Raw genomic sequence first — 10,771 nt, forward strand, 5'->3', positions numbered from 1 at the left:
GAACAAAACAAGGGTCTAGAAACCTCTCTCTAATAGACGCGTTTGAAGAGAGAACAAAACAAGGGTCTAGAAACCTCTCCCTAATAGACGCATTTTAAAACTGTGAGGCTGACGACAATACATAACATACCAAAATGGATAATATTTAAAACAGTGGACTTGGACTGTTACCAATAGTATAAAAGCCGGACACTAGATGATGTGTCAGCGAAGACGCTGGACTCCAAGGGAGTGAATTGTGAGATCTCTCATCGGTTGAAGAAGGGAACGAAACTATGAAAAACATCTTTCTAACAAACGTTTTTCAAAACCATGAGACTGACGGCAATACAAGCCAAAACGGACAAAATCTACTAGCAGTGAACTTGAACTATTACATAATGAAACTTTTGAAAGTTCAACGACATTTTTTAAACGAAAACCCTAATAAAAGTACTCGAGTATTATTAAAAATGCAAAGTTCACAAGTGCTTATATTAATTTAGCTTAAAATATTTGTAAACTAAGAATGAGGAGGAATTAAAATGCCAAGCCAAGAACTTATTGACAGATTGTCACTGTCCCAACTAGAAAACTTGCCGACTAATCCTGATTTAGCTTGTTTTCTTATCTGCAAAGATACAAACAGCGAAGAGAGAAATTAAATGTAACCAAATTGTGACAAATCGAACCCTTATAAGATAGATATCTTGATGAACTTTAAACCTTAGTCCATGAATGGAAATGTGGTTGGTTATGATATAACATTCCACCAAACCAGGAAGAGTCAAAAAGTAAAAAAGGACTCACATGGAAGATGAACTGTGTGTGTGCATTATTTGTCTAAATCAACAAATCTGGGTGGTGGTTTGGCTCTACCATCCCTAATTTGTGCACTGCCGTAGACATAATTCCACGTGAGTTGTTGGGGCTTTCATGGGTCCCCTTCCCTACACAAACAAGCCAACCACCCCACCACTGTTATTCTCCACAACTCCCTGCCTTCTCACTGAGTTGGAGGTTGGAACCCCTAGCAAAACTGAACAATGCCATGCCGGATTTGGGCAACGCATCAATCGATCGCTCGAAATCAAAATGAAAAATGAATCGAAATGAGCATTTGCAACCGTCCAAGCCTACCGCTAGCAGATATTGTCCGTTTTCGCCCGTTACGTACCGTCGTCAACCTCAGTTTTTAAAACACGTCTACTAGGGAGAGGTTTCCACACACTTATAAGGAATGTTTCGTTCCCCTCTCCAACTAACCACTCCCCTTGGGGGCCAGCGTCTTCACTGGCACACCACCTGATGATTAGCTCTAATACCCTATACCATTTCTTGATTTGTGCATGTCATCCTTGCACAGGAGCCATGCTAATCTTCTCTATATCGTTCAAAGTTTATCGGATGTCCCCCGAAATCAAAATGAAATCAACGGGAACGGAAATGGTATTCCTTTGATGCTATTTACTTGAAATTCTATGGAATCGGATTGGTACCTAATTCATAGGCGATCGTTCGTCTTCTTTTCACTGAGAAGTTGAGACAAGAATGTTCTAACCTCGGTGTTGAACTAGATGGAAAAACATCTATTCAAAGGACAATAAACTTTTGCTAGCTCAAGATGATGAACCCAACTAGAACCATAGCTTGAGAGGTAAGGACAGTGGAGTAGGAAGATTCTGGCAGTGGTTTAGCTACTAACTTATTGGCTTGGTCCCAAAACCGAGCTAATACTATTTCACACAAGCAAATCCAACATCATTAGAACACTGAAGACAACCTAAATGAAAAGGAAAACAACATGTCTAAGCAAGTATTCGCCAAAGCTCAGAATGAATCATATAAAGGTTTGGAACTAAGAGTATTTGAGAGAATGACAGAGACATAAAGAAAGAAATTATAACCAGGCTTGAAAACACAGTCGAACGCAACTCACGCCATATCTCCAACCCGACCCGCATGCCACCTTCACAGAAAAAAGGGGAAGAGAAGAAAACAGAGAAACAATATAGTAATATGAAGAATATATGAAGCTCAAACTTATTATGGCTTGAACAAGAACAAACAATCAACACTGCATTTGAGGATAATATCTATCCATTGCATCTTCACACTGAAGGGATAGCCAGCATTCATGAAATATGAATCAACAAATGTTCACTCAAATGCATGAACTCAAAAGCACTAGATTTCCTATAGCATTGAAATGAATCATCTAAACAAACAAATGGCAGACTGTTCTCCAATGTTATCGATTCAGTACAACCCTGTGATTATGCAAAATATAGCACACATGAATGAGAAAAGATGGAGGAATTGTTCCTCCCCACCCCACCAAACACTTGTCAATTTAAAGAAAAAGAATCAGATTGTACAGGTTGTCCTTCAATGTTCTCAATTATGAAATATAGTACACATGAATGTGAATGCAAGTACAATGCTGAGATCATGCAATATAGTACACATGACCAAAAATTCATATTGGGAATGCTTTGTCCACCCACCTATCTATGTAAAGCAAATACGCATGGATCAAATTGCACTGATTGTCCTTTGTTCTTGAATCAATACAATACTGTGACTATGCAATGGAATAACTCCCCTCGAACCTAAACAGTCATAAGATGCCAATTCAACTATGAAACCTAGTTCATTTGTATTCATTCATTGACTAAATGCTAAATTCAATTACATTAACGTGCATTGATAAATCACCATTAAGACTTCATATAGAGAAAAGGATACAGTAAATGATCTAATGAGCGTTTTTTGTTGGGGTATCCAACTTTGAATCATCTAAACATTAGAGGTAGGAGATTTATAGGTAAAAGAAAAGGGAAAGGAATGTGTTCCTTAATTGAATAACTAGATAGCATTACCTCCATGAAAAGAAGAACAAGAAAAAGAAAGAAAGGTTGATGGCAAACTCCTTAGTTCCTCCAGTGAGGCTTCTGAATTTTAAACTTCAGCAGCAGCACTGGCTAGCTCCACACCTTCAGTTGATGTATCTTCAGATTGGGATTTCTCTTCTGAGGGAAGTTTCACAAACTGTTTACTACGTGCAACACGAAGTGATCTTCCCATGAAATTCTGCATTTCAGCAGATTAAGGACCATAAGAATGCTGATATTCACATTTTATGATCCTATGGCTATTCATTTAAAAATTGTGGTAGCAATGTACTGAAATTACCTTCCCTTGAAACTCGGAAATAGCTGCTTCGGCATCCTTCTTTGTTTTGAATGCAACAAAACCATATCCAGAAGACCTTCTTGGATTCTCGTGAAAAATAATTTGTGCAGAAACTACATTCCCACTCCCCGAATCGAAGAACTCCCTGAGGTCCTTTGCTCTTGCATCAAATGGCAAATTTGCAACAAACAAATTAAAAGTAACGGGGTTTGGTTTCACGGGAGGGGAGGGTTTCTCCTTTTTAACCTTAGCATAATTGAGCTTCAGAGTACGACCCCCAAATTCCTGCATTCATGTGAACTATTTCATTCAATAAAAAGCCAACAAGAGTTCAAAAAGACATGGGCATTGCCCATAAACACCTGCAATAATTGGGAGTGAGAGCCAAATGAATCAGAAGATTCATGTTTGGTTCAACACACATGATAGTAAATGATAGTAAAAGTTTTGAAATGAATAGAAAGACCATGTACTTTGCTTCAACACACAGTAACAAGAACTGAAAATTTCTAGTCAATAACTTGTTCCCTTGTAATAATATATTCAAAAGCACAAAAGAAGCAAAAGTTTAAAGAAACTGCAACACACTGGACACAAGCAGGATGCAAATTTATAATTGAGTTCTTCCGGTTCATCAGTTTTTCCATGTAACAGCCTAAGCCCAAGCCCAAGCCCATCGCTAGTAGATATTATCCGCTTTGGCCCGTTACGTATTGCTGTCAACCTCACAATTTTTAAAACACTTCTATTAGAGAGAGGTTTCCACACCCTTGTAAGGAATGTTTCGTTTCCCTCTCCAACCGATGTGGGATCTCACAATCCACTCACTTGGGGGCCATCGTCCTCGCTGCACACCACCCGGTGTCTGACTCTGATATCATTTGTAACAGCCGAAGCCCATCGTTAGTACATATTGTCCATTTTTCTACGTTACGCATCGCTGTCAGCCTCAGGATTTTTAAAACGGTGCACTAGGGAGAGGTTTCCACACCTTTTGTTCCCCTCGGTAGGTGGGATCTCACATTCCATCTCACACACAAGCAAATCAAACTATTCCTTAATTCAAACGCATTCAATTGCTATTACGACTATTCTTCCATGGTGAAAGGTAAACACTGTTCTAAGCCTCGGTTACGAACTTGAACACAATGAGACAAACGAAAAATGATCAAGCTAAGAAAAACGGCATCCTGCTTACATACGATTCGAGATTATTAACTGCCGCAAGGGCCTCCTCAGGTGATCCCATTGTGACAAACGCCAAGCCCCTATTTCTGATCTTGTTATACATTGAAAGCTGAGAGAAAAAGACCGATCATAAATCCGCAGTAAACCAAATGCGTCAAACAGAAATGGCAATAGAAATAAACTGAAGTTACATACCTCCACGTCTACGACAGTACCATATTTCTCAAACAAAGAACGAATATCCTCAGGAGTAGAATTCCAAGGCACGTTCTGAGCAAGCAATCTGTTTCGAGAAAATTCCTCAGCATCAGAAGAAGAGCTCGCAACCGCATCGTCTTGGGAGGTTGAGGCCAACTGGAAAACAAACTTTCTGGTTCTCTTAGCCCTAATAGAAGTTAAAGGATTGTGGCCGAGGGGAGTAGAAAAAAGTGAGGAAGAAGAGCGCGAAAGAGAGAGTTTGATATCGCCATTGTTGGAATAAGATGGATTTTGCGGACATGAGAGAGGCGAGATAAACACCAGATTCTGTTGATTAGAACGAAGGAATAAGGAGGAGGAAGAACAAGGAAGACGAACCAGAGCCATTGTCGGCGCTCACCGCACTCTGCTCACTCCTGGTCTGAAAAGCAACACAGAGCTACGCCGTGGGTTATTAATATTGGATAAGGGAACTCAGAAAAGGCTTAAAACGTCGACGTTTCGGATGGTAATATCTGGATATTTTAGCGGGTTCGGCACTAAGCCATATATATATTTATTTTATTTTTATTTTTTTCTAGAAAATATATTTTTATTTTTATTTTTTCCTTTTAAAACGGGAGTTTTTCATTGAAAATGAATAATTTAAACGTATATATAAAAAATAAACCAGGAATTATTATTTATTTCGTGGAGAATCCTTCTCTTGTTTTCTAAGTAATTGGATATAAGTTAAATACAAAGCTTAAAGGTAAAATTTATATTTTTCCAAATATTTTCTACCGTTTTACCCTTTATGTCTTACTAACTTCCCGGTCTCGCATGCCAATTTGGCAATTACTCTATTTCGTATCATCCCATTAAGACCTATACGCTATTTCATCAACAATCATCTAATTCCTAAAAAACGTAGACCCGCAGTTGTTCTGGCACATACCTTGAGAACCTGACCATGCACTGAAATAGCATCCTAACAATAAGGTTTTTATACCTTTTTAACTTCCAAACTATGATGTATGGGCATTCAAATAAGTTTCAAAATGGCTACAACATTTTATCCAAAGCCTAAGTATCATTTGGAATCAGACCAGGAGGAACAACAAGAATTCAGCTACATTGGCACGAAACCAAGAAGAGAGTTTCCTTGATAACATTGAGCAGCAAAGGAAACACAGAAGTGAAAGAAAGGCTCTTTCATTTAGAAGAGCTCAACAACATACTTCTCTCTAGATTATGTTATAGTGTATCTATATTCAAATTTTGCTATGTTAGCTCAGTCTATGCTTGAAAATGGAGGGGGGATAACCTGTGTTATTCTTGGGTTGCAACTACTTCTTCCGTGTTCTCGAGTCGGGTGAGTTATGTTGCAAAGGTGAAAGAGGTTGTCGGGTAGAATCAGCCTCATTAATAATATTCATTTCTTCAATCGGAATACTGATTTTCGGGCATGATTTTCGCTTATTTGACTGCATAAGAGGGCAAAGATGATGTTACATCTCGATTAAAAACAACTGGTAACAAATAAAACAAGCACAATTTTCAAAAACTAAAAAACACATAGTTATCAAATGAGTCATTTGTTGTTAGTTTCAAAAACAAGCTTATAATATTTAGTTTCACTTATGTTTTCTTTGTTTAGCTTTTCCTAGTTTTTCACTCTTTAAAAACACCTTTTGAAACTATAGCCTAAGTTGCCTATATATATATATATATATACACACGGGCGTATATAATAATGAGAACTAATTTTCTTTTTTAACACTGGTTCCAAAGTAGATTTATGAAACAAAGAAAAACTTAAAAGAAAGTAATAATACCTTTAAAAAACATAAAATAAATGGTACTGAGTTGTAAATAAGTTGTAACAGCCCAAGCCCACCGCTAACAGGTATTATCCTCTTTGGACTTTTCCTTCTGGATTTTCCCTTTTGGGCTTCCCCTCAAAGTTTTTAAAACGCGTATGTTGAGGAGAGGTTTCCACACCCTTATAAGGAATGTTTTGTTCCCCTCTCTCCAACCAATGTAGGATCCCACAATCCACCCTCTTAGGGCCCAGCGTCCTCGCTGGCACACTGCTCGATACCTGGTTCTGATACTAGTTGTAACAGCCTAAGCCCACTGCTAACATATATTGTTCTCAAGGCTTTCCCTTATGGACTTCCTCAAGGCTTTAAAACGAAACGAGTATGTTAGGGGAGGTTTTCTCTTTGATAAACACCCACAAGACGACAGAAAATTACAGCTTCCGAGTACATAATATAAATGAGACTCACCTTGGCGGCAGACTCACTGTTGGCCTGCTTATCACCTGAATGTTGGGTTTTATCTTCCTGGTACCGTTTCAGCAACTTCTTGTTCTCCTTGTCCAGAAGCATATTATCTTCATACAACAATTTCACCTGCATAACTAGCATAAGCACGCTACTAATGGGGCCAAATAAGGTTTCAAAACACATAAAAAACGCAACATTCCCGAAAAAAGGCCGTCGCTCACCTCTTCTTCAGCTCTTTGTAGATTTACCCTCAGATGTTCGCAATCCTTCTCGACAGCCTTCACATATGCAGCTAGTGATAGGGTCTTTTGAGTTGAAGGCTTTAAGCTAGGAGAAAATTTTCAACATAGATTAACAGAGTTGCAACCTAAACACCTAAAGAAGGTTAATATTAAGTTGCATTTTTTGTCTTCTACCATTATTTCTTTGCAGTTCCATAAATTATTGGGTGTAATGTTGCATCATAATGAAATAAACAAAAAATCATTAAAGAAAGTCTCACCAATTCCACATTTTCATAAGCTTTTGGCTTGAATCTTGATCAATGCTTGTTTCTAAAAATGCATGAGCAGATGTAACTCGTTCATAACAATTACATGTTGGTAAAACCAACTCGAGTAAGTTATCCTCCAAATCTCTACCATCAGAAGACGAATCAACCTGAATCATTGTAAAACATGCACATTTATCAATTTTAACTTCAAAAAATGGAAGAACTTTATCCTGATTTGCGGGTTCAACTCAAAAGTTCGGACAATATAGGGAGGTGAAAAGGAACAAGTAAAATTTGTTAGGAAATTGAATATATAATTCCTAAACTAAGAACAGCTATCACATATCACCAATCCTACAGTCAATCACTGTCAACTGACATAAATACTAACCAACAAAGTAGTTGATTTCAATGAAATAACTAAACAACAATTTCTGAGCTCAAATAAGACCATTATTTACAGTTATAAACATTTCATAATGCTTTGTTCATAAAAATGAACGACATCGAGCAGCTTAAACAGTCACCTAATATCAATTCCACTAATTAAAGCACTTAAGTCACAACATCATTACTATATGAATATGACCCTTCAACTCAAAAAAACAATCAAAGGGGGGACTAAGCATTGCAAATGATACCCCAGGTGTTCATAAATATTTTAGCATAGCACTCGATCTAAAAATGGAAGCCCACCAATTAATCCTGTAAATATCCAAACAAACTAGGATGCAATCTTACACACGCAACTACATCCCACAGGTATTATATTCACACAAATAGGAGCTGCACTGCACTCCCCAGAAATGGAAATTTACATGCCTCACTTTTACTTCATCCAAATTGCCAGTTTCATATGGCCGATACCGCAGATAGTCCTCGGTTGCACTTAACGTTCTTTCGAGTACAGCAATTTAGAAACTCTCACCAATTATCTAAAAAATGCCAATTCATTGTGCCATTTGCGTAAATAAACTAACAACACACGAGTGCTTCAGAGGAGATGCTATTACCTTTTTCATCTCGTGTTCATGTTTAAAGAACTGCAGTTCATCTGATAACTGTCTAACCTCCTCCTCCAATTCATGAACACGATTCTCAGCCTCCCTTGCACGCTGATCCGCCTCGTTCCCGAACTCCATCAATGCATCTCGGTCATGATCATATAAAGAGCACTCTCTCTCCCATTTCTCACATTGACCCGAAAGATATAAGCACTCGGTAGCCAGTTTACGGTTCTCATCCACAAATTTCTTCAAAGCTTGAGCGTTCATTGTCGCTTCAGCCTACAACAGCGAAATGAAACCCATGTCGTAAGGAAAAACGAAAAACTTGAAATGGAAATGAAGACAATAAATCAACAACACATACGGACCCTACTGCGCTCAATCAACTGTTCTTTCTCTTTGATTTTGGACTGTAGAGCATCGCAATGATGAGCAAGCCGCCTCTGAGAATCCTGAGAGACACGAAGCTTCAACTCCAGCGTCTCCACTGACACAGGGAGACCTAATGCATGATCTATTGTTTCCTTGATGTAATTCTCAACTTCCGAAGGAAGATCCATCACCGAATCCAGTAAACCCTAGCGATCTTCAAAAATTCCAAATTGCACAAACCCTAGAAATCAAAAAAACTCCAGAACGCGAACGCAGATGTCTTTGAAATCTGAAAAACATGAAAAAGAAAACCTATTTTGAATCAAAAGAATTCAAACAGAGTTCCCCCAACTCCTTTCAAAAGCTACTTAAATCGAAATTCATGGCTTCTCTGATGTAGCCGTTATGGCGCCACTTTGAATGAGAGCGTATGGCGTTCTTGGGCGGGTTGAAGAAATACTGGTTCCTCTACTGTAGTATATTTGAGTTTTATGGATTTTTCGGCGCCACGGCCCTATACGGCCCAACACTCTTTTTTTTTTCTTTTTTTTTTTCAATTATTATAAAAAAAATAAAAATAAAAAACTTTTTTTTTTTTTAAAGGTTAAAAACTATAGATATTCGAAATTATATTATTTAAAATTAGGTTGGAGAAATTAATTTATTTTTATATTATTACAAGTTATTTCAAAAATTATGTGTAATTAAAATTTATTAATATATTTGTCCAATTTATTTAAATTTTAAAATAATGTAAATAAACGATTTTCGTTCGTATAATAACAACACTGTCATTTAAAAAAAATTAAGGGTATTAATTAAATGTTTAAAATTTTTAAATATTTTAAAACAAACCATTATAATTTTTCATTCATATAATAATAAAAATATAATTTTTTTTTAAATACAATAATTTTTTTATTTGAAAAAAGAAAATTGAACGGTTCTGGTAATATATTGGGATTCAATGAAACCCGACACGACCGGACTAATAAATAATCCGTATTATATATATATAGGGCTGTGACGTGGCAGATAAGTAGACGGTTAATATAAATACAATAAATTTTTGGATAAAAATATAAAATATTTAAATTTTAATTTGGTCAACCCATCCGGTTCTGCCCAACACGAATCTTCCCTTCAACAATCTTAAACTAAAAATATAATAAAATAAACATTATTTATAGCTTCCAATGATTGGTTGCCCATTTCATTAATCATTCCAACTTACATTTATATTATTATTTTGATTTAAAATTTCTTTTTTTATCACTATACTTTGATCGGAGAATAGCCCTCAACGGTTAATTGGTGCGGTGTGGAGTAAGGGTCTACACGAATTGGGTCGGAGAAATCTTTTGAACCAACCCGAATTTAGTGACCCAAACAATCCAATTCTCTATTTTACGAGTCGGGTTGAATTGGCTCATCGATGTTTTTTTATTACTGTTACATTAATGACAATTCTATAAAGTTTAAATATAGAAAATTTACCCGTCACAATTTATTGGTTTGTTTCTAAAATATGTGTATTATTTCTTAGGTTAAATATTTTTTATTGCTTAATTGAAAGTAGTTTTTTTAAATATAATTCACCATTTAAAAATATGTCTTAATTTTATTAAAAAAAAAAAACTAAACTATTTAATTGAGATTAAAAATAAAAATAAAAATATTTGTGTCTTTTTTTTTTTTTAAGCCAAATAATGATTTTATTTCCTTTTAAAACTATACCAAAAAAACACTGTGAATTTACAAAGTCAGCCTTCTAAAAAGAGGAGAACGACATGTCGTCAGTCAACTTCCCTTTCAAGCTACGACCCGATGGATGAGCAGTAATTGTCGTTGGACGGCGAAAAGGATAACTCGTGTTTTGTTGTGTAATTGAATTTGAAATTTGATTTAATAAAATAATTGCAGTTTATTATTCTAATTGCAAATTATATTTTAGCAACTAATTAATTATTTTATAATATGTTAAACGAACACGACTCTCCACAATGATACGATGATTCCCTAAATTAGTCGGCTTCCCAAACGCTTCATATCAATGGAGAGAATAT

The 10,771-nt window shown here is 36.3% G+C and overlaps 2 protein-coding genes and 1 pseudogene across 4 annotated transcripts; all 3 read right to left on the reverse strand.

The window, feature by feature from the left end:
* Window positions 1-581: 581 nt before the first annotated feature.
* LOC111797243 (28 kDa ribonucleoprotein, chloroplastic) lies at window positions 582-5,044 on the reverse strand. 2 transcript variants are annotated; one of them, XR_002815503.1, is made up of 5 exons: window positions 4,558-5,044; window positions 4,373-4,471; window positions 3,175-3,459; window positions 2,862-3,072; window positions 582-1,948 (listed from the first exon to the last, which is right to left on the reverse strand). XR_002815503.1 is itself a non-coding variant. In XM_023680200.1 (4 exons), the coding sequence occupies exons 1-4, from the start codon at window positions 4,945-4,947 to the stop codon at window positions 2,941-2,943; spliced, it is 906 nt and encodes a 301-aa protein (XP_023535968.1). In that variant the 5' UTR covers window positions 4,948-5,044; the 3' UTR covers window positions 1,693-2,940. The 2 variants fall into 2 exon arrangements, 1 of the variants encoding a protein (XP_023535968.1); XM_023680200.1 differs by having other exon boundaries at window positions 1,693-3,072.
* Window positions 1,300-1,411, reverse strand: LOC111797753 (annotated as a pseudogene).
* Window positions 5,045-5,592: 548 nt separating the features above from the next.
* LOC111796538 (tropomyosin-2-like) lies at window positions 5,593-9,174 on the reverse strand. Of its 2 annotated transcripts, none has more exons than XM_023679198.1 (6): window positions 8,702-9,174; window positions 8,340-8,612; window positions 7,336-7,493; window positions 7,055-7,160; window positions 6,834-6,959; window positions 5,593-6,026 (listed from the first exon to the last, which is right to left on the reverse strand). In XM_023679198.1, exons 1-6 carry the CDS (start codon window positions 8,891-8,893, stop codon window positions 5,889-5,891), a joined length of 993 nt encoding a protein of 330 aa, XP_023534966.1. In that variant the 5' UTR covers window positions 8,894-9,174; the 3' UTR covers window positions 5,593-5,888. The 2 variants fall into 2 exon arrangements, with proteins under 2 accessions (XP_023534966.1, XP_023534967.1); XM_023679199.1 differs by having other exon boundaries at window positions 8,698-8,771.
* Between the last annotated feature and the right edge of the window lie 1,597 nt (window positions 9,175-10,771).

Source organism: Cucurbita pepo, chromosome LG06 (assembly GCF_002806865.2).
Source record: "Cucurbita pepo subsp. pepo cultivar mu-cu-16 chromosome LG06, ASM280686v2, whole genome shotgun sequence".
Taxonomy (NCBI): domain Eukaryota; kingdom Viridiplantae; phylum Streptophyta; class Magnoliopsida; order Cucurbitales; family Cucurbitaceae; genus Cucurbita; species Cucurbita pepo.

Bases quoted from the DNA above. Each gene is read 5' to 3' on its own strand.
- LOC111797243 (XM_023680200.1), bottom strand. From the start codon at position 4,947: ATGGCTCTGGTTCGTCTTCCTTGTTCTTCCTCCTCCTTATTCCTTCGT. The intron at 4,472-4,557 runs GTATGTAACTTC...TTTTTCTCTCAG, and splicing joins GTACTGTCGTAGACGTGGAG to CTTTCAATGTATAACAAGAT. The intron at 3,460-4,372 runs GTAAGCAGGATG...ACATGAATGCAG, and splicing joins TTAATAATCTCGAATCGTAT to GAATTTGGGGGTCGTACTCT.
- LOC111796538 (XM_023679198.1), bottom strand. From the start codon at position 8,893: ATGGATCTTCCTTCGGAAGTTGAGAATTACATCAAGGAAACAATAGAT. The intron at 8,613-8,701 runs GTCCGTATGTGT...TCGCTGTTGTAG, and splicing joins AGTTGATTGAGCGCAGTAGG to GCTGAAGCGACAATGAACGC. The intron at 7,494-8,339 runs GTAATAGCATCT...ACAATGATTCAG, and splicing joins ATGAACACGAGATGAAAAAG to GTTGATTCGTCTTCTGATGG.